The sequence below is a fragment of the Gouania willdenowi genome, chromosome 14, assembly GCF_900634775.1.
Source record: "Gouania willdenowi chromosome 14, fGouWil2.1, whole genome shotgun sequence".
NCBI lineage: Eukaryota > Metazoa > Chordata > Actinopteri > Blenniiformes > Gobiesocidae > Gouania > Gouania willdenowi.
In genome coordinates, this window is record NC_041057.1 from 35,078,261 (window position 1) to 35,103,068 (window position 24,808).

Here is a 24,808-nt window from a genome sequence, read left to right on the forward strand (position 1 = left end):
TGTGGAAAAATAAGACTGACTTAGACATACAGGTAAATGTATAATGTTGATGATGACGATGACGGTCATCAACTATCTTCTGTTTGACTTGCTTGGGAATGACTGTGGCATCTTCATGCTGATGGTAAGAAAGATCATTAGTCAGATCTATTGCATTATGTCCTTTCACTCATTCACTGCCAGCCATTTTCAGAACGGCCACCACCCTCAGTGCCAGCCATTTTAGAGCATTTTGACTAATTTTTAAAGACCCACAGAATAATTTCTACTGTGACCATCTGAAATCTGAAACCAGATTCTGAAAGTTTAGACTCTCTATTTTCCTCAGAAGAAAAAATGTTTTTAGCTTGTTTCATTCTTCCATTATCAGCAGTTGAATAGAAGCAAGTTTCACACAAATCACCAGTTTCTGACAGAAAGCTGAGAAAAAAGCCTTTTTTCTGAAAAATCCTGTCAATGACTTTGAATTTTTTTTTTTTTTTTTTGCTTTAGTGACACCTCAGCATTGGTTTCCTTCTATAAAACTATAAAAACAACACTGAGACCAGGCTTTTGATGGCAACATTATTATTATTTTCTTAACTGGGTCAGAGTTGAATGGATTTCTTATTGTTTTTTTGGCCTTCCTCCAAGTCTCTTCCCCCCGTCAGTTCCCACATACGCCATTTCGTCCTCCGCTCGGACATGCAGAGTCGACTCGCTTGCCCCGATTAGCTGATTGTCTTGTCACACGATTGCAACACTCTCAATAGTCCACTTAGTTCCACACATGCTCTGGTCGAGTGTGGGATGCTGGGAGCTGGTGGGAGCTTCACCATTCTTCTCTCGTAGCGCCATTTTCTGCCTTGTCCGTGGTTTGTCCCTCCTCCCTCCCAATTGATGGTGTTAATCATGGCTGATCTCTTATCCAAAGGTGCGCTGTGGCACCTACATGCCACTAGTTGGTCACTACACCATAGTACAAGCCTGATATTCAAAGTAGAACTCTGTCACAATGTCTCCTAGCAACCCCCGTTGAAAAACACAAATGACATCTATAGACGTCAATGGCAATCAATGAGTATATACTAAGATGAAATTATTATTTTATTTATAGAATGGCCTCTACACAGTCCTTGATGCTTTCTATTATTTCACTATAGTAAGTTCACCTGTTTATTCACAGAAAGACAGTACATTATTATTGTTTGATAGATTGACATGCAAACCTTGTGTCATGCTCACTGAACATTTTGAACATGGAAGGTATGATTATATGATTGACTTTTAGATGTTGACAAACCACTTTTTCTGTACTTGTAGTTATGGTTTAGGCTGCGTAAGCACGGACTTATTTTATTTTATTTTACACTTTATTATAGCCATTTAAAAATACTATATCAATTTAATTTTCAGTTCCTCCTCCCAGGACATAGTTTGAGAATTTGACTTTGTGACCTGGCTTGTATTGAATTTAAAATTAAATGTGTTTGAACTCAAGACAAGCAGTGCAAACAGCAGAAAACTGTTATTTACATTGTGCTGGAGGCGGAGCCAACTGAAGAACAAGTACACATGATCAACAGTTCCATGTTCTCAAATTTTTGTGAGAATAAATTTCATGCTTTTCAAAATAACTTATTTCTTGTCTTTGTGCCCCAGCAGTGAGCTGAGACATTGAGGACTCTAAAGGAGCAACAGAATGACTGATGGACAATCACACCCAATACAACGTGGTGGAAAATAAAAAAGTCATTGTTAAGTGTGGAATATTTACAGGCAGTGGGGCCGTGTGACATCATCAATCACGTGATTTCAAGATGGAGGAACACAGGCTCTAAAACTGTAAAGTAGTCCCACTTTGAAAAAGTAATAAAAGAAATCTGGACTATAATAATGTGTTTTCTAATCTTCTAATAAGTACATTTCAAAGGTTTTAGGCCATATTTGTAAAATCAGTGGAAGATCTCTTTGAAGCTCAGGAATAATTTATAGTTTAACATGTTCTCCACTGATCCCTGGAGTTACCAAAAAACTTTGAAATGTTGAGGAACTAATTTTCGAGGTTGGCGACATCACGACAGGAAGTGAAGAAGTTATCCACAAGGTGTTTGTCACATTGAGTTGAAAGTTAAAAAGGGCAGCGAGCCATTATTGTGCTCATTATCAGTGCTGAGGTGGAGGCTGGTGACAAGTCAGAGAATACAGAAACAGAGCCGGGCTCTAAAGGAACACTGGTGAATCATATGTTGGGTTTCACTGATGACTTGTTGGCTCTTGTACTGTCTCATAAAGGTTGTGCAAATGATCCTTCATGTAATTCCACCCTCTAAAAAAAGCCCCAGTGCTTTTTCAGAAGGAAAAATAAGCCCTTTAGTGGTGGCAGGATAAGTATTACTGAGCGCTTAGGCACGGAGAAAATCAATAGGCTCTGAATGGGATGTATCATATGATATTACGTTGATATGCTGAACTTTTATCAAGAGAGAACAACATAACGAGTCCTTCATCGATTGACATTCCAAGTTGCCAAAAATAAGAATGGACAGAATGTCTCGGGTTCTGCTTCCACACAAAAACATCTTTTCTGGGCAGACTGGAGGCATCTGTTCAGGGTCTCAGATGCAGATTGGAGACCAGACACTGAAGGTGAAGTAGAAGACTACGTCACTGCTGTCAGGGTTAGAGGTCACTGTGTAGAATAACACTGTACACAAGGTTAGACCTGCTCCTTATGTTGGTAAAATACTAGTGCTGTCAAGAGATGTGATTCATTAATCATGCTCTGTGATTAATTCATCTCTTTAATCTCTTTTTTAATAGCACCTAAAAATTGCTGAGAAACACCATCAACTTGAGGTATTTTCATTTAAATTACATAATTGTGACAGATCAAAACATTGACATTTAACAAAATGTCTTTATAAAGTCATTTATTGTTTTTAACAGACTAGTACCATTTATAATATTATATTATATTTATGTGAGACTAGTCCCAAGGACACCTTTAGTTTAGACCATCAGAGGGAAATATTGATGTATACTTTAGTCAATCTAAAAATAATAAAAAATACAAATGAAATAAAACATCAGGACTTATTTATTTTGGCTCTGAACCCTGTCATGATCTTGTCCAGTTTTGGCAACACTGCGTGGTCGTTGCATGTTGCAGTTAGCACTGTCTGAGTGTCTGCGCTAGCTGCTACATGTTTAGCATTGAGGTGCTAGCCGCTACATGTTTAGCATAGAGGTGCGAGCTGCTACATGTTTAGCATTGAGGTGCTAACGGGGGCTTCAAAGCTCCAGTGATAAGGCAAACTCTTTCTGGCTCAATTTGTACACAACTGGGCTTGTTTTTTCCACTCTGTGTTTTTATTTTGGCCAAAATTAACACAAACAAAGCAGAGCAGCTCAGCAGTCGTCCATCTTGTATTGTAGCCTGTGCATCAGCATTATGGGTATACTGGGAACTCTTGAAAGGAGAAAGGTTCGGCACTGTTTGGAGTGGAAAAAAAATAAGCGATTAATGGCGTTATTTAATTTTTTTTGTAATTAATTAATCACAATTAATGCGTTAAAGTGACAGCCCAATAAAATACATCACACTGTTTGTTTGCCTTGATTACCTGGAGGAGCCTTTATTCTCTTTTTTTAGCGTCTCTGAACAAAAGTCCTTTGAGCATGTTTTAAAGAGGCAGTATTATGTAAAAAATGACTTTATAATGGTGTAGCTACAGTGATTTACATCCTTTTAGCCTCATTCAGAGGGACAAAGTTGATAAAGTTCTGTTTCCTCCCTCTCTTGTTATTCCACATTTTGTAAAAAGTCAGCTTTAAATGGGACAGTTGGATTTTTCTCATGTTGTGACATCACATCGCGGAAACTCCTCCTCCTGACAATCCTGGCTCCTCCTACCCAATAAGAATGTGAGCTCCTCCCTCTCAGACTACCTCTCGGCTAAAACAAACTCTGCGGTTTAATAAAGAATATACAGTACATTGTACTTTATTGTCATATATGTAAAGCGACATACACTAAATGTGTTTTTAAATGTGCATTTAACCCCTCCCTGAGGAGCAGAGGGCAGCCACGGTGTAGCACCAAGGGAGCAGTTACAATCAGTTTCATTCTTTGTATCTGTTATATCACCTCGTATCACCTTTGACATGATCTGACATGTTTGCGACCCAATGCGATGCAGCGGTTGGACAAATGACAAGTGACTATCACCTTAAATGAACTATTCCTGTAATCAGTTGTGGAGAGGAGGAGAAGAAAGCGACATAGCAGCTCCAGTGAGTGTTTGAAGCAGCTAACTCCACTGCTGCTACTGCTGCTGCTACTGCTGAACACACACCCTGAAACTGTGTTTATCTGACTCACAATCACAATAGAATCTTAAATAAGTCATTTTTTTTGGCTGAAAACAAAAACAAGTGTGTGGATAGCAAAAATAAAATTGCTATAGTGATCAGCTGTTGTGTGGAGTATGTGCCCATAGACACGCCCACTCATGAATATGCATAAGTCGGACCCAAAACAGCCCATTTTTAGAACTGCTCAGAAAGTGACTTTTCAGAGGCTAAAACTCCAGAAAACAGGGGTTCTTAAAACAAATGGAGATGAGTGAAAAATAGCAGAATACTGGACCTGTAAGCTCCAGTAATGTGTTATCCATCCATGCATCTATCCATTTTCTGACCCACTAGCTTCTTCTTTCAGGGTGGTGGGGGTCTATCTCCCGCTGTCATTGGATGTTAGGCGGGGGTACACCCTGGACAGGGCACCAGTCCATCACAGGGCAACACACAGACAGACAGACCATCACTCACACTCACTCCAACGAGTAATTTCAAGACTCCGACAAACCTAACAGTCGTGTTTTTACACAGAAAGGACCCAAGTTACGGGCGACCATGGCTCAATGGTAGAGTGGAGAGTCCAGTAACCCAAGGGTTGGGGTTTCAAATTCCGCTCTCTCCACATCATTGTTGTGTCCTTGGGCAAGGCACTTTACCCACAAAGCCTCGTATGAGTGAATATGAATTGTGCATGAATGTTGGTGGTGGTCAGAAATGGCAGCCAAACTTCTGTCAGTCTGCCCCAGGGCAACTGTGGCTACAATGTAGCTTGCCACCACTGATGTGAGTGACTGGTGAGAAAAAATAATAATGTCTGTACGTATATAAATCTCAGCCATTATTATTATTGTCCACCCCAGGGCTTGAACCCAAGACCTTCTTGCTCTGAGGCAGACGTACCTAAATGGCTATGGTAATGGCTAATTTTTTGCTATAATTTTTTAAACATAACTGCCTGTTATATATCTAAGCTAAGCAAGGCCAGGCCTGGTTAATTCTAAAGAAAATGAAGCATAGCTGAAACACACACCCTTTTTAGAATCATGTTTCAGCATTTTCCTCTGCTGACCATACAACCGTAACCATTAATAAGTAACTGTAACTATAATTTTATAACTAAGTAACCATTTAACTGTAACAAACATCAAAGGTGAGCATTTCACTCAGCTGGCTCCTGATTGGCTGGTGACAAACATCAAAGGACCCATCAGTCATTACTGTGTGATGAAGTGGATGGAAATTGAAAATTGAAAAAGTGGAATAACTCAAAAAGTTGAATAGATTAAAACAAACAAAGTACAATAAATTCTCTGCTCATACACACTCACCATGTTTTATATTGTTAAAATGAAGCCTATATTCAGACTTTTCTGCATGAGATGAGTTGTCTAAATCCAGACCTAAACATGAATAAAGTGTGTGTTCCTCAGGCTCCCACAGGTAAACCACCCACACAGCACAGTGTTCAGGGAAACATCTACATCATCTTAAACAGAGCCTACACTATGTAACAAGTCATCAAAAGATTCAGCTTAAAATAAAGTTAAATTATACTGCTTTATGTCAGCCCAATACACACTAATGCTAGATTATGACCAGCCCTGTGGCTGCACACGGTTGTCTACTAATTCACTTTTCTCAACCTTATATCAGGGCGGAGCCAGCAAAAAAAAGGCAGTGAAGACCTTTGTCTGAGGAACAGAGCAACTCCATGCAGTGACAGCTCAGCAGCAACACACAGCAATCACACACACTGTTGTCACGGCAACAGGCACGCACACACACTCACAACCCAGTGCTCCATCAGGCAGCACACACACAAATATCCATCCATCCTCACAGCTGCTTTGTTACCACATAAACAAACAAACACACACACACACACACACACTCCCTTCCGTATTACTCCCACATCATTCACTTATTTGACTTGTCTCTCTTCCTCATACTGGTCACATGGTCACATGGGTCTATATGTGTGAAAGCACCCTTAGTGTCACTGCTGGATTAGGATTTTTCAGTGATCGGTTGCTACTGTCTTGGGAGAGCAAAGATGCACATGTAGCTGTGGGGTGGGGCAGGGGGCGGGGGGTGCAGAGTGTTTACGACAGTGATATAACCAAAGGGACCTTTAGGGGGAGCTCTAAGCACAAGTTACTTAGTTCTGCTTTAAATTCAAAAATGCATCTCTGCTCAAAAGCCTCAAATATCATAAGCAGCGACACAAAGATCCTGAAAGTGGAGAGAATCACTTTTATCACCATCACAGACGTGATGTATACAGTATGTAGCTCTGCCAACACGTTTGTTCATTCCACTGTTTCATCTGAACAAACTAAATCTGGACTCACTCAAATGGATTAGTATGAGACAAGAATAAATAAAGCATCAGTTTTTTTTCACTATTCTCTGTGAACCAATGAATGAGTTAGGAGCTTATAACCTTTACTGGTTCAGTTGTGACAGTCGTCACAAATCTCTGAACAATCAGAATACATCTTACTGTAAGTGAGTCATGAGCCACCCACAGGACCAGTAGTCACTGAGTTTATCTAAAGATAGAACCTAGCAGTGCTGAGAATGAATGCATGGTCGTTGTCCTTAGAAACACTGCCTTCTCATTTACTGCCTCAAACATGCATTTTCAATTCAATTCAAATTATGCATTCCAAAATATTACTTAGAAAACTACTTTAAAACTTACTTCAGAATTACATAAAAACTTAAAACATTCTAGAAAGCTAAATAACACATCTTTAATCTTATTATTAACGAGTCTCACATATTTAAATGTGATTTGCCGTCTTTAATCAGCTGAAGTATCTGCAATTACAAATCTCCTCATTTATTAGGAATGAGGCACTATTCCTAAATCCTCTTTTAAATTACAAAAATATCTATTTGTTTGTTTGTTTGTTGTGATATAGAAATTCCATTAAAGAACAATGAATTCAGTTTGTTGTATTGTTTAGCAGTATTCCTTTTGTCGTAATGTGTAGCTAAGCTATTTTAACATTGTTCTCATTAATAAAGGGTAATACGTAAAGGAGGCCATTGACCCAAACACGGTGTGGGTGTAAAACTCGTCTGACAAACAATCAGGAAGTCATTATCTAAAGCTGGTGTTCTTTTCTACAATGAAAACAGAATGTTTGATACCATTGAACAGCAGTGCTAGGGTAGTAACGTGAGTTAAAACCAGAATAAATGCCTATAATCTCTGCAGTGATCCATCATTAACTCTAACACAGCTACAGTAGGCGGAGCAGAGAAATACTAAGGAAAAAACAAAAACCCTTAACTCAGTCAGCGAGATGGAAAAATCAAGCAACATGTCCACAAAGGCCAGGACAAGTTTCATATTGTTCTCTGAATATTACTGAATATTTTAGACGCCTCATTACTCACATTGTGCAGGAGAGGTTGAATCCTGTGGAACAATCTAATGAGCTCCGGCTTTTATGAGACGCAGCACATTGGAGTGAGAGGACCAAACTGTTACTGTTCACTCTATTCTCCTCATGGATGATAATGGTTGAGCATTAGTGGGAAATACACAGATGATACAGTGAATGTAACTAAGAAGGATTTACTTCTATTGGTGTTTGGATCAACGTCAAAGGATCTAAAAGAAGACAAAGACATGAAACCTAAGGTGTTACATTCAATGACTAAAGAAGTGGTTCCCAAACGTTTCACACGTGTACCCCCTACTCCTGCACAAGTAAAAACATATAACAATGTAATGTCATATACAGTGTAGCTCTACGGCACAAATCTGGTCCTTTAGACCATTAGATTCAGCCTGCAGCAGAAAGTTAAAATAACAGAAAAAACATTAATTTTGTCCAAATTACCAAATAATTCAGTTGTAGATAAATCAGCTCAGATATCTTAATACACACATTCAATGTATATTCCACAATATTTGGGGAATCACAATTTTCCCCATGAATGCGGTCATTTTAAATTAAAATTTTTTCAAAGAAGTCAATTTTCCACAAATTAAATAAAATTTGTCTCAGAATTAAAGAAATCTGAAAAAAAAAATCCTGCAGGGACTGATATGTTGTCACCTTACATACTTTATGTATGATTTATGCGTTGTGTAAAGTACGAACTTGGGGACAATAATCAATGTTTTTTCATTTTTATTCACGTACCCCCATGACCATTTGACTACTCCTAGGGGTACCCGGACCCCACTTTAGGAACCTAGGGACTAGAGCTCACTATCTTACTTTATGATGGATGAAAAGCTGCACTATTGATCCAAACAGCTTTCTATCAGAAACAGCAGATATGAAAGCTTCAGTTATCATCTCCATTCATGACTTTCTCAACCCTCTCACTGATAATGAACATCTACAACTTTGAAAAATCATCAAACAAGTGCTTCATTTATGTGGATGTGCTCATTCATTGGTCAGAGTATCACAAACATTATCTACGTTTCCAACACAAAAACTAAATATCTACTGTTGATGTGTGGACAATAGCTACAGCTGAACGTCTGCCATTGGTCTGTGGAAGAGATGCCCCGCCTCCTTCCAGACCCATTAGTAGGAGTGTAAGGATCTATCCTAAATCTAAATTCAATAGAAAAGACCAAAGACCAAGTCACTGTCATTGTTTTGTTAGCATTAGCAGTTGCACCGTCTTCATATGCTAGCGCTGTGTGCTCGTTTTAGATCCTTGATGATATGGCCTACGTGATTTAATTTAAGTCTAAAGTTTTCATTAGTCATTTCATTTTGCCGTTTTTGTCTCCATAAAGACTGTATTAAAATGCATTTCGTGACGTTAGCTTGGCGCTAGCGTTAGCTTGGCGCTAGCGTTAGCTCGGTGCTTGTGTTAGCTCACTTGTTAGGGTTCTGCAGGTTCATCATCTTCATTTTCATCTCGCTCCACTGGGTCAGACTCTGGCTGGAACATGTAAGGCTGGATGGACAAGTCTAACGTTGTTGACATTTTGTAAATAACCTCTGAATAAAAAGTTTATGCACCGCTACATAATTGATCTCTTCTATCAAACTACAAAAATGGCCGAACAGGGTGGAGTTGAACCGAGTGTCACCTCTGTAACCTGGAGAGGGGGCGGGGTATGAAGTGTCTCATTTGCATTTAAAGAGACAGCACCAAAACGAGTTACTCTCAGAAGCACATCAGAAAAGGGGTAGAAAAGGGGTGGAGCTATAATAATGAGGAATTCAGACCCAAGCATTGCAGTTCAGCTTTATATAGACCATAACTGTATGATTTATATGTAAAAAGGAAGGATTTAAAAGCATGATATGTCTCCTTTAAATTTCTAATAGATTTTAAGCTGTTGAATGATTTCTGTTGCACTTTTTGATCATGTAATGTACGTTGAGTTGCCTTGTGTATGAAGTGCCCTATTTAAATACATTTTTCTTGCCTTATTGTTTTTATTATGTTTTTAAATGTAGCACTTTGAGATTTCTTGGAATGAAAAGTGCATTATAAATTAAATGTAATATTTCTATTTAAGTTTTTGATCGGCAAACCTGGAACCAATCACGTGAAGAAAACTGAATGGATTTGAATCTAAATCAGTAACATCTGGCTTAGATTAACTGAGAAATATTTAAATTTCATTTTTGTGAAAATAGATCTAAGTTTTTGTCACTTATTAAAAAATTGTATTAACTATTTAGTATCATTTGACCACAGGAAAAGCAAATCTTTACCAAGTTTGAGGTCCAAAGTTCTTCACGTTGTCTCACATGCATTAGATCAGTGTTTCTCAAATGGGGGTACGTGTACCCCAAGGGGTACGAGATGGCACTACAGGGGGTACTTGAGAGAGAGCGAGTGGAAAATTAACAAATAAAGTGTTACATACTTGCACACTAATTGGGCTCCTTACTGCCACCTGTTGGGGGCCTTTTGTAGTCCAGTTATTGCAGAAGTAAATCTGAGTAAACCTACAGACTGGTCCTGGTGGGAACCAGTAACAGCTCAGTGGTTCAAAGTCAGAGAATGAGTTCATAAATCAGTTGAAAATACAGAAAGACACACAAACCGTAACAAAGAAAAGAGAGAAAGGCTGACACTGCAGAACTTGCACTTATCCAGTAGAACAAACACAAATTAGCCCTTTTCCCATTTAGCGTCTGCACAAAGGATGAATCACCTCCATTTCCTCTGTGTTGTTGTTGTTGTTGCTCACAGCGTTCTTAGATACTCACGAGTAGATACTAAATTCTAGTTACTGGTCTTTGGGGAAGGAGGTGCAGCAGGAGTTAGAATCAACCATCAGTGATTTAACAACAACAACATGGAAGATGTAAACTCAGCAAAACGCTGAACATCAAAGGCAAACCTTGTTTGTTTTTTGCCAAATTTTGGAACCCAAAAAAGATTCCTTTTACCATTAGACAACGTTTAAAATTATGATTTAAACTGATCTTACATTCAAAGGAGTTAGAATAATTAATCAGTGAGGCACAGTGAGATGGTTTCAGGGTGATTAACATGTGCTATGTAAACTCAACTCATCAAAGGCAAGCCTTCATATTTTTTATTTATTTTTTTGTTGTCATATTTTGGATCCCAAAGAAGATTCATTTTACCATTAGACAAAGTTTAAAATTACGATTTAAACTAATCTTAAATTCAAAGGAGTTAGAGTGAACCGAACTTGGTATCAGGTGATTTCACAACAAAAGTTAAACATCAAAGGCAAACCTACTTTTTTTTTTCTTTTTTTTTGGGGTCAAACTTTTGAACCCAAAAAAAATATTTATACTATGCAACAAAATTTAGAAATATGATTTAAACTGATTTTACATGCGCTTCAATAGATCATCCAATATTCTGTCTATTGTTCTGCTTCAAAGCATTTATTATTGTAACATTTTTTTTTTTCTTTTATAGTGAGGGGTTGTTATGTAATTGTATATCTTTATCCAGTTTTATGACATTAGTGGAAATATCTTATTAATCACTGTTCAAATTTGACACAAGATTAAATATCACACTCTTTTTAATAGTTTGTGTGTGCATTTTATTTTTATTTATTGTTTAGGAGCAGATAATAATATTTGTATTTTAACTGAATAATGAAAATATCTTGAGTAGAATATGTAATCTGCCACCTTCAAGGCAGACCTGGATTAAAACAAGTCTCTATAACCTGATTTATTTATTTACTGTAAAAAACAAACTTTTATTCAATGTATGTTGTGGGGAAAAAGCAGATATGCTATTAGCGTTAGCATCCAGTGACTCAACACCAACAATTATTACTTCTGTTTAATCATCTAACAGCAGTGTTAGTGAGATAAAAATATTAATATGTTTAAGAAAAGAAACTTAAAAGCTGACAAAATAAATAAATAAATAAATAAATAAATAAATAAATAAATAAATAAATAAAATACAACATATATTAAAAGACAGGACTAAAAGAGGCATTAACTGTTAAAATAAGTTTCAGTAAAAAGGTGATATTTAAGTTTTTTCTTAAAAATGTCCACCATTTGTGGGGCCCTGAGGTGGTCTGGGAGGGTGCTCCACAGGCGGGGGGCAGCGACTTCGTGTCCTGGGCGTGACCAGACGTTGCTGTTGGCCTGACTGGGTCCTGGTGTGTGGTGTGAGCAGATCAGTGAGGTAAGTGGGGGCTGTGATGGGTGTGCAGGAGGGTCTTATATTCTATGTGGGACTGAATGTGGAGCCCGTGCAGTGTACGGAGGATGGGGGTGATGTGCTCGTGTTTCTGCACCCTCATCAGGACCCTGGCAGCACTGTTCTGCACATACTGGAGCTTTTGGAGGCTCCTGCCAGGGATCCCGATGAGGAGTGCGTTACAGTCGTCCAGCCTGGAGGAGACAAAGGCGTGGACGAGCTTCTCTGCAGCAGGAAGGGAGAGGGAGGGGCGCAGATTGGAAATATTATGGAGGTGAAAACATGAAGTTTTGCAAATGGAGGTGACATGATTGTCAAAGGAAAGGTGGGGGTCAAATTTAACCCCCTGCAGGTTTGTGACAGAGGGAGAGAGGGGAATGTGTGTCCAGAAAATAAATGTGATTCAAATTGAATTAAATATCTAATTAATGAACGCTCATAAGCAGAGTCCAGATAAAGTGTTGAAATGTTTTAATTATTGCAAAAAAAAGTTGAAATGACTTTAACCATAATCTTTTGAAGAGTTGCTGGTCTAATCTAACCCTCAGGTTCTTCTCATCTTGGAATTTTGTCTTGAGGTCACAAACTTAAATGTCATGAATTATATGAATTACCAATAATTTCATTTTTCTTACCAAGATGTTTACGCCTGCAGTCATTCTCTCTCTCTCTCTCTCTACTAAGATAATTGATTTTTTGAACAAATCCATAATTAATCTTTTTCTATACATTGTGAGATGTTGCTGCGAGGGGAAAATATTGTAAAAAACGCTGTAGCTTTGGAGATTCCATTATGAAATGAAATGTGAAAACCTTTCAGTGACGTTAGAAACATTTTCTCTGAGTGGAGCTTATGTTTCAGACTAAAAAATGTATCTGCTGAATGAAATTGTCAGTAAGGTTAATTTGCTAACCACTACAGAAAAATGCTTTCCATTAATATCCAATCTATTTAAAGCTTAGCAGAAAACATTACCATTAAATGTAGCAATCAACTACCAGTAAAACAAAATTGGCTTTGCTTGGAGCACAAATGAGATAAACTCTGCCTAAAAAAATATGAACCTGCGTGGTGTTAAACCAGAGACCGAACGACCGATGTTGGTCTCAACACCACAGTTTGAAGGTCTTTGTCTTGTCTTTTTTCTGATTGGAAAACATTTATTAATACTATGGATTCAGTTATTGTTGTTTCTTTGTTTTACACATTTGTATTATATTCATATTTTTAGGTTTTGTTTTTCTACAGTCACATTTTTACTCAGTGCTTATTTTGTAAAACATCAGGTCTTGAAACAACACTCGGTGTTTGTTAAGAGAGAGAGACAAAAATATCACAGAATACATTATTTTTAAAGCACCTTTTTCTAAATAAATGATCCAATAATATCACGTGAACACAAACAACCAATGAAACTAAATGTTTAATAAAATAATGATGAATCAGCGTTAAAGAAGAAATATTACGTAGCATCCGTCTCTCTCTCTGAGTGACAGCTGTCACATCTGCCATGTTTCAGCCCCAAGGACAGCGTTCAATCACCGCTAATTTAGCCACAAAGGAACTAAACTTTCAGACATAGACTAAAAAACAATAGACGTGACGTCCTCCATAGTGTAATGCTAACCCACTCAATGTTCTTCAAGCCAAAATACGGCGCTTAGGGAGGCTTCCATCTTGGAAATTTGACGTCATTTGGAGGCAGAGTTGGCTCAGTACGGTCCGATGGGAGGAGCCCTGGCACTACACCCCACCCCTTTAGCGTGCTGCCCAATCATTGGCTGTCAGTCATCATCATATATGACTTCAAATCCCATTTTTCAACCTGAAATAACTTATTACAAACAAAGCTCACAGAATAATGAGCACTTGTAGGGTGATAATAACTAATATTCACAGCAGAATTTAGGTTTAGGAGTATTTTAACTTTACAGTTAACTTTCCCGTCTATTCTTTTTAGTCTATGCTTTCAGAACACAAAAACTAAATAATTACAAACTTTTACACCTATAACATAAGGCCATAAATACTAATGAATCAGCAGCAGAAAAAACTGATGCTACTAGCTACGCTAACTGATGCTACTAACTACGCTAACTGATGCTACTACCTACGCTAACTGCTGCTACTAACTACGCTAACTGATGCTACTAACTACGCTAACTGATGCTACTAGCTACGCTAACTGATGCTACTAGCTACGCTAACTGATGCTACTAACTACGCTAACTGATGCTACTAACTACGCTAACTGATTCTACTACCTACGCTAACTGTTGCTACTAACTACGCTAACTGATGCTACTAACTACGCTAACTGATGCTACTAGCTACGCTAACTGATGCTACTAGCTATGCTAACTGATGCTACTAACTACGCTAACTGATGCTACTAACTACGCTAACTGATGCTACTAGCTACGCTAACTGATGCTACTAGCTACGCTAACTGCTGCTACTAACTACGCTAACTGATGCTACTAGCTACGCAAACTGATGCTACCAGCTACGCTAACTGATGCTACTAGCTACACTAACTGCTGCTACTAACTACGCTAACTGATGCTACTAACGACGCTAACTGATGCTACTAGCTACGCTAACTGATGCTACTAGCTATGCTAACTGATGCTACTAGATACGCTAACTGATGCTACTAACGACGCTAACTGATGCTACTAGCTACGCTAACTGATGCTACTAACTACGCTAACTGATGCTACTAACGGCGCTAACTGATGCTACTAGCTACGCTAACTGATGCTACTAGCTACGCTAACTGATGCTACTAGTTACGCTAACTGATGCTACTAGCTACGCTAGCACTCTTTAAATCCAACTGCCTTTTTTTTTAGTCATTTTCTACTGTCTTTCAAGCTGACAGAGAAACACTGTTTGTGCAAAATCACACTTTAGACGTAGTGTGGGGGCGTGGCCTGACTTTAACCTCTGTTCCTCACTCACACTCAGTTTTTACATTCAATTTTGTGTTTACAATGACATTTTCAGTGATTTCAACTTAATAAAAGACACATTTAACAAAACACCTAAAAGCAAAAAAAGGTGTTTTGTTTTCAAGAAAATGAGGTGCTGGATCAAATCACTAAGAGCCGGACACATTCTGTGAAGTGCCGGATCCTGCTCTGGCCCAAATTACCTCTGCATTTACTTCTCCTGAGTCTGTTTCATTTATTTGAGAGGAAAAAAAACCTTTTCTGCAGGTCTGCATGATTGGCATTCATTTGTTTTTTTGTTCTGCTGAGAGAAGAAATAAAGAAAAAACTGATGCAGTAAGTTACACACACACACGCAGGCACACACACACGCACACACACACACACACACGCACACACACACACACACACACACACACGCACACACACACACACACACACACACACGCACACACACACACACACGCATAAATTCCATGAGCTGTAAAAGCTCTCTGAGGCCGACAGCGTCACTTGATTTGTTTTACAGGAAAACATGGAGGAAGTAAACAAACGTAAACGACAGCCAGGCTCGTCCTTGTTGAGAAGGAATTAATTTACCTGTCGCCGTCGACTGATATCGACTAAAAGAGTGAGATGAAGATTGGCAGAGTTTCCTTTGTGCTGCTAAAAATAAAGTTGTCACACCTCAGAGATGTGTGTGTAATGTGTGGATAACTTCCAGCTGTCTGATTGTAATTCTGATGAATGACGTCCCACCATCCCTCACTCTGTCATTATTATTCAACCACATCACAGCAGCTCCTCTGATGCAGTCGGCAGCCGCTAGCTCTGCAAAATCAGCAAAGGTCTGCAACTGAGTGGGAAAGTCAGCTTCATTGATCACTTTTCTTTACAAATCCCCATGCTTGTCTATAATGTGGGTAATGATCCAGCTTCAAACAGACTTCCTGTAATCAGATTACACCTACGATTAAAGACAATGACTGACAGCTCGTACCAAAAGGCAGCAGATGAAGAGTTTCCCTCCAATCTTTTCCTATTTTTACCATCAGTGCCAAATGGACAGCAAATCATATTATATATTCCACTATTATCTCTGGTAGGATTCGGTTTATTTAAATAACATTTACATGATAGCAGACGTTTACATCAATGCTGACGAAAAGAACAACAAGAAACAAGAAAAGTGTTCATGTGGAAATGCCTAAAATAACAGTAATTTTATGTATTTTTGATTTTTTTATATAAATGAATGCATCTTGAAATACAAATGTTTTTCCAAATTCATTTTTATTTGATCATCGAAAAGATGAAAATCTGATTCATCAACAGAGGTGTAAATATATATATATATATATATATATATATATATATATATATATATTATGTTTAATCTGATTGGTCGGCTATGATGTCATGCATTATGGTTAATCTGATTGGTCGGCTATGATGTGATGCATTACGTTTAATCTGATTGGTCAGCTATGATGTGATACATTACGTTTAATCTGATTGGTCGGCTATGATGTGATACATTACGTTTAATCTGATTGGTCGGCTATGATGTGATACATTACGTTTAATCTGATTGGTCAGCTATGATGTGATACATTACGTTTAATCTGATTGGTCGGCTATGAAGTGAAACATTACGTTTAATCTGATTAGTCTATGATGTGATGCTTTTGATTGTTGTCTCATTAAAAAAATGAGAGAGCAGATTGTTTGGGTAATGTTTGGATGACAAGATGTTGTAGAATAACTAGTTTATTAGTTTGTGTGTACGTCTCATTTAGTGTGATATTGGCTAAGGTATGATGTGGTGTAGATCTATATCAGGGTTCTCACCAGGATTTTTTCACAGCGTAGGGGCGCTTGCTGATACGAGGTCTGGGAGTACCCCCCCCCCAAAAAAAATTCTGAAATCTATAACTTTCTGAAATACTGTTTCCTGCATTTTGAGGTGTTGTTGTATATATATATATATCTTTGTTCCAGGCTTACTTTAAAGCCAAAAGTTACTTGAATAGGTGAAGTGTGAAATATATGTTTCTGGGAGTCGTATTGTGTATTTGTGTCATTTTGCGTTTTTTAGAGTAATTTGTATGTATTTCAGTTGTTTTTGGCTTGTTTGTTAGTACTGTGGGTTTGCAGAGTTATTTCTTGTGTTTTTCTAATCTTTTGGTGTACTTTTGTTTCCATTTACTGTAATTGTGTACATTTTTCTGAGTAATTTTGTATATTACTATTGTCGTTTTGTTTATCACTGTTCATTTTCTCTTGTCTTTTCCTGTGTTTTCCTGCAATGTTGTTTTAATGTATTCTTGCTCTTGTTTTGTGTACTTTTCTGTCATTTTGTACATTTACTTTGGGGGTCACATAAAATTAGACCGAGGCATGAATCTATGCCTGGTATAGGTTCCCCACTAATAAATACTGTATATACACACAGTACAGAGACAAGAAACAACATTTTATTCAGTAATATTGTGACTGTTATGGACACGGAACACCCCACCAACTCATTAATTGATATGTTTCTATTGTTCTACTTCGTTGATTGTTTTTGTTTAGATAATGAAGCACACTGTTTATATTGGACAAAAATTATGGTTACAAAGCGGAGGATGCATACAGGCAACATCAGGGCAGCTAAGCTGTTCCAGGGGTTCTCAGGGGAAGACGGGGGCATCCGAGCAAATCGCCTCTCGTAAATAGATGGTGCGGCTGATGTAGGTGTTTCTGGGTTATTCAGATTAAAAAGACAGTTAAAACAACCCATGCATGCCTGCAAGTCCCTTTGTGTCCAAGTGTGCAATAATTATTATGATGGCACCTATTAAAAAAAGAAAGAAAAAAAAAAAAAAATTTGATGCATTTTTTAAAGCTAGGGTACGTAATTTTCTCCAGATAAACTTTTTAAGTTTTGGTTGAAATTGTCTTTATGTCCTGACAGAAATTAAGATCTTATGTTCTCTGAAAAATGAACGAAGTAAATCCATCATCTGTAGCAGCTGTAAATCTGCAATAACTTCAACCAATGGAAAAATCCCTCGCATGCACGAGCTCACACTGAAAGTGCGTCACCGCTGACAGAGTTACAACAGAGTTTTTGGTCATGTTTTTAACATATATGATGGTAAAGTTTAATGTTTACTTACTGCTGAATGAGACAATGACATTTCTACACAATACAAGTGATGAGCTGAGCTCCTCTTCTGCAGCAGCTGTGCTCATGCATGTGAGTGAGACGGAGTAGAGGGGCGAGGGGGGTAAAGGCGGAGCCGTCGGGGAGGCTACGTTCAAAATCATGCTAGCTTTTGAAAATTGCCTACCCTACCTTTAAATGATTGTGTATTACTCTTATTTAAAGGGAAAAACACAATACTTTGTTTCTTACAAAGTAATACTTTCTTACTTTGTTTCATTAACTGAAAGGAGACAAAAACTACATAAAACATAGTTGTGTATATTTCATGGTGTGTATTTCTCTGAGGCTTTTTAAAATTAAAAACATCGAGTGATATCATTGAACATATTGTTCTTTTTTATATTTAAAAAATAAAGTTTCATCAAAACTGAATTGATCAAGGTGATTTTAGAAATATTACTCAAATGTAAAACAATATATCAATATATGTTGGATTCATGAATAAAGTCGAAGGAAGGAAACTGTCGTCAAAAATGGCACTGAACAAAAAAAAAACTAAAGTGTTTTTCAACGACTGTATCTGTAATTGATCCACCACTTTCTAAGATTTTACCCAGATTGTAATAATTAACACAATGTTTTTCTTTCTTTCCATGCTTGTTATTAAATGATAAAACATTTCCATATAGTGTGAACCACTTGATATTGGTGAACCTTCGTCTAAGACTTGTAGTCGTTAGAATTCAGACACTATGAATCACTAGGTATCATTCCTTTACTGCAGTCACACAGCGCAGTGTGTGTGTGTGTGTGTGTGTGTGTGTGTGTGTGTGTGTGTGGCCTATATTCCTGAGGGTATCAGCTGACAAGGTCACTGGGCTGATTGATGTTAGCCTCCAGAGTCCTTCCCTGTGCACAAACGCTCCAGCATCTCCATCTCTGACTGAGGTCCTTGGGAGGAGAGAGGGGAGAGCAGCACTGGGGGACCCAAGGCCTCACTCACATCGCCCCCTGGGGCTTTTCTGATATCTGTCGGAGCCATAAAGATGGCACATGTTACACGATTCTTCATCCCTCTCTCCAGGGACAAACAGAAAAAAGAAAACTCTCACAAAGTTTGACATGAGGAGCTAATTGATGTTAGCATTGCTTGTTTAACATTAAAATTTACTGTAGAATAGTAGTATCTGCATATTTCAACCGGCTAACACCATTACTATATTCACAAAGTGTGGTGGGCTGGGTATCGCCAGGTACCTCACGATACAATATATTGCAATATTTTTGCCCAGCAGTAAAACACAGTGTATCCTGCACAGTGGCTCTACTTAGCACACACTGACCACAACTAGTCACATGTCCCTGTGTTATGTTTAAGTCTTTAAAGGTGCAGTAGGTAACTCTTATAAAAGTGACTGTTTGTCACATTTGCTAAAACTGTCACTTATAAAGACAACATTACATGAAACTAGTCATCTGTTCCTCCTCAGCTAACGTTAGCATACATTGCAAAAGTGCGTTCACACCGAACGCGACTGTTGCGACTGCAGTCACTTCAATTGCCCGTGATGAGTCGCTTGAAAATAGTGGCGCTTTTTGGTCACTTCATTGCTCCAGTGATGAAGTGACCAGGGAACAGTGTGTGTGTGTGTGTGTGTGTGCGTGTGTGTGCGTGTGTGTGTGTGTGTGTGTGTGTGTGTGTGTGTGTGTGTGTGTGTGTGTGTGTGTGTGTGTGTGTGTGTGTGTGTGCGTGTGTGTGTGTGTGTCTGCGGCTGACAGGGGAGAGAGAGGGTTGATCACATCTTCTCTGGTCGTATCATAGACTTTTACAGTTTAAATGATCAACTTAGGGAGTTACTAAAGGATGAGTTCATGCAGAATGTAGGATTATTAAATGGCTTTTTTTTCTGGGCTCTATGTACAGAGATATGGTGCTTTCTAGGAAGATATGACGAAATATAAAACGCTACTTTCCAAATTGTCAGCTACAGTATGTGTTACCCATCCTTGGTAGAGCTGATTGTTAGCATCCAATCAAATGTTACCAAAAACCTTTGAAATGTCCTTATTAGAAGGTCTATGTCTAACAAAACACTTTATTTTGCACCATATTAATTTTATTAACTTTTTCAAATGAGACTACGTTACTGTTTGAGAGTCTGTGCGCCGAAATGACGTCATTGGTGACGCAAATCGCCCACTTTCAGCCCATTGAGTTCTATAGGAGGTGAAGCATTCAGCGTCATTTAGCAGCTTTTTCAGTCACAGGCACAACTTGTGTTGCTTTGTGTTGATCTAAAAATCAGTAAAAGTTAAAAAAGTTTTTGTTTACCAAAATTTGACAAACAAAATCTGTGAACACAGGGGGCGACAGTTCCAACTCTGCTGTTTCATAGACGGCATGAAGAAGAGAAGAAGAGCTCTGTGAATGTAAATACAGACAACCAGGATCTACTGCTGCTCATTAATGCTGACAAAAGTAGATTCTGTCTGCTGCAAAGAACTGGCGGTTCATCAATGACATCATTTCAACATGGCGGCGCACAGGCTCGCAAATGGTAAAGTAGTCCCATTTTTAAAAGTTCACAAAATGAATATGGTGCAAAATAATGCATTTTGTCAGGCACAGATCTTCTAATAAGAACATTTCAAAGGTTATATATATATATATATATATATATATATATATAAAAACAGTGCAGGATCCCTTAAAAACATTTAGAGGATTATCAACGTAGCAGCACCTTGCAGTCCCTTCTGAAAGTCCTTTGGTCCAGACATCACTGTGCCGTCGCAAAAGGCTCACAAGCTTTCTTCCTTCACACAATTCTAACCTCCGCTCCAGCTTTCTTGACGTCCAATATGGTGGAATAAACACAAACAATGATGCCACACTGCTCGTCCTCTACACACAAATACAAAGTTTTGGCAGTCAGAAACTTCTAAAGCTCTTAATCGTAACACTGCACACTAAGATTTCTATAGAGCGCTAAATATTAATCAACCAAGAACTCAGAAGAATTAAAGTTTCCAAACAGAATGTGAAGTCTAGATTTTTCAACAGCACAACATGAATAAATCTGAATATGAGCAGCAGAAACAAAGAGAAACAGCAGACTAAGTTAATGAAAGACATATCAGCCGCAGTTTCAGTAAGTCATGTTGCACGTTTTAAATGAATACATTTCCTCCATTTCTCCTTCAAATTGTTGCTCCATAGCTCCACCCACATCTCTTTTCATTCAAGGCAAACATGCTAAATATATTGCTAATTATTTTGCATGTTTAACAGACACAATCCTGATTGGTGGCATTAGTAGATCACCAACATGTATTAATGTGTGCAGGCATCAGAGAGTTTAATCCAAAGAAAAAAGGACCATATTTTCACATTACATAATAGATGCAGAGCTTCATTACAGTCGTATTACTTTACATCATGTAGAAGTGATATTTTAGGGATTTGAAGCCAAACTGCTGCTCATAAACTCATTTTTCCATCACATGTCCAGTTAGTGGTGAAGCAGGTGCATGGTTTCTCTGGTGTGAACAGAACACATTCATCACCTGGTTCTGCTGCTCTGTCAAAGTCCACATTTGCATGTTTGTACAGTTTATTTCTTTCCTTCCACCACAGATGTCTGGTTTATTCAAGGCTGCGGAAAAGGAGGAAGAATATCTAGAAGAAGAGCATTGTTAGACACGTGCTTGTTTGTTGTTTGATTCAAATCTGAGCTGGGTCTGATGCTTCTGTTAATCAATAATGAGCTAATGAAAAATCATGATTAATTATGAGAACTCAGAGGTAATTAACTTTACAGCCAATATTTGATTCTTTAAATGAAGGCTTGCACAGGTTTTCCAAGTCTTTTTTGTTTTTTCAGATGATTCACTGTTGTGGACGTGATAGATAAAAAGGCACGTTTTCACCTCTAATTAATGTCAAAGTAATAATGTTACCTTGGGTTCTGCTGCTAGTCGCTAATTAAAACTGATTGATTTCATCGTTTAAAAAAGAAAGAAAAACAACAGGTCTGACAGTTGATGTGGTGAAACTTTTCAATGAAGCCGAGCAGCGTCGTTTTTTTGTTTTTTTCCAACAGACTGCAAACCTGAATCAATATCAATCAGCAATCTGAAATGAAATCCAAATTGAACGTGTGCCCCATCAGCAGCTCTGACACTCACTGAATTCAATCTAATCCTAAAACACACCAGGGGAGATTTTTTCATTTGATTTCACATGTGAAAATCACATCTAAATGAAATCCAGCAGCGATGTTGTTTGACAGCATTGGATTATTAGCTGGAGCTAAATCCCCCAATCTGACAGCAGCAGTATAGTAGCAGTGTTAGCATCCATGCTCACGCAGGAGTGTTTGTGTGTGCTTGCAGGAGCTACGCAGATGACACACAACTATATCTATCACTGAACCCAGATGACTATGGTCCCATTGAGGTGTTGTGTGACTGCTTAGAAAAAGTAAACTGCTGGATGAGTGAAAACTTCCTTCAACTAAACCATGACAAGATGGAGGTGATTGTCTTTGGTAACAATGAAAAGAGGACTGCTGTCAGCAAGTATCTGAGTCTGGATCTTTAGAAGATAAAGACCAAGTCAAAAACCTTGGTGTTCTGATTGACTCAGATCTGACATTCAGCATCAGATCAAATCTATCACAAAAACATCTTCTACCACCTAAAGAACATCTCCAGAGTGAAAGGTTTAATGACTCAGAAAGATCAGGAGAAACTGGTCCATGCTTTTATCTCCAGCAGACTGGACTATTGTAATGGTCTTCATCAAACATCTACAGCTGGTTCAGAACGCTGCAGCTCAGGTCTGAACCAGAACAAAGAGGTCAGAACACATTAGTCCAGTTTTAAAGTCTTTACACTGGCTCCCAGTCAGCCTCAGAGGAGACTGTAAAGTTCTGCTGCTGGTTATAAATGTGTGAATGGGTTTGGTCCAGAATACATCAGTGAGATGTTAGTCAGGTATGAACCCAGCAGGTCTCTGAGATCTATGGACACAGGTCAGATAGTGGAGCCCAGAGCTCACAGTAACCATGGTGATGCTGTGTTTAGTTGTTATGCTGCAAAGAAGTGGAACAAACTGCAGCAGAGCTGAAGTCAGCATCACATGTGAACATTTTTAAATCAAAGTTAAAGGAACTTTTTTCCTCTACTGTGTATGATTGATAGAGATTTATGGTCATGTTGGTGATGTAATGAGTTTGATGAGGATTTTAATTGATTTTACTGATGACTTTAATGTTCTGATTGATTTTAAACAATTTAATGTTTTATCATGTAAAGCACATTGAGTTGACTTGTGTATGAAATGCGCTATACAAATAAATTTGCCTTGCCTTGCCTTGTGTGCACACAGGAGTGTTTGTGTGTACACGCAAGAGTGTTTGTGTGCATGCACGAGTGTTTGTGTGCACACAGGAGTGTTTGTGTGTACACGCAAGAGTGTTTGTGTGCACACAGGAGTGTTTGTGTGTACACGCAAGAGTGTTTGTGTGCACACAGGAGTGTTTTGTGTACACGCAAGAGTGTTTGTGTGCATGCACGAGTGTTTGTGTGCACACAGGAGTGTTTGTGTGTACACGCAAGAGCGTTTGTGTACACGTAAGAGTGTTTGTGTGTGTCTGCAAACTCTGCATATGACTTGCATCAATCATCCTAACTACTTCTTGGATATATTCAGACAAAATTCTAACATACAAAGCATTTTGGCACAATTATAAGAAACATAATTGATAATGTTGATTACCAAAATTTGCGTCAACGCGTGGTAACGTCCATCGTCCTGAATATGGTTTAACAGACTCAACATGCATGTTCTCACTCATTCACATTCTATAGGGATTAAATGCTTCTCAAATACAGCAGCATATCACAAGTATCATATACTGTTTGAAAGCTAAGAATGTTCAGTTTTTAACCATATAAACCATTCTGACACAACCATCAGTCAAATATTTTGTCAAACTTAAAAAAAAAAAAAATGTTGACAATCAATCCAGCACGGCTCACCTTTAAAATGATGCCATGTCTGACTGAATCCATATATTCCATCAAAAGTTATCTCAAAATATTGCTCAGACATTCAAAAATCCAATGAATCCCAGCATTTACTCCAAAACAGTAAAACTACTGTAAAAAATACAATGTAATGCCCTATTTACAAAAAGTAAGCAGCTCCGCCCTAATTTTTTATTCTTTTTTATCTCAATGAGGCTGAACGTGTCATTAAAAATCACCATTTTAAGGTTTTCATGTTGTAAATTCATGGTAAATTCTCCTCCTGTCCCACCGCTAACTTAGCGTATGTTAGCAGCGCGTCACTGTCTTACCTTGAACGATGAGATGCACTTTAGTGGATTTTGGTTTCTTGTTGGTGAGGATGGAGCAGACGTACGGTCCCTCATCGTGAACGTCTACATTCTGGATCTTGATGCTGTATTCTGTGACGGCCGTGTTCTCCATCAGAACCACGCGAGGGTCCAGAGACCATTTCTCATTCCCAGCAAAAAGAATGGTCGTACGATTGAGCCACGCCACTCGAGACACTTTACTGTCCACGTTACATCTGCACAAAGAGAAACAGTATACATTAGAATATAAATAAGTGAATTAATAAACACCATGTTGAGCAGTAGCTAATAATATTATTACAATTGAATAATCTCTCATTTA

The 24,808-nt window shown here is 38.2% G+C and overlaps 1 protein-coding gene across 1 annotated transcript in view; it reads right to left on the reverse strand.

Annotated features, from left to right (window-relative positions):
* The window catches only part of opcml (opioid binding protein/cell adhesion molecule-like), a 279,420-nt gene that overhangs the window by 127,182 nt on the left and 127,430 nt on the right, over positions 1-24,808 (reverse strand). Inside the window, exon 2 of the mRNA XM_028466177.1 lies at positions 24,466-24,701. Within this exon, the coding sequence (XP_028321978.1) occupies positions 24,466-24,701 (236 nt within the window). The remainder of the gene's footprint in view (positions 1-24,465; positions 24,702-24,808) is intronic.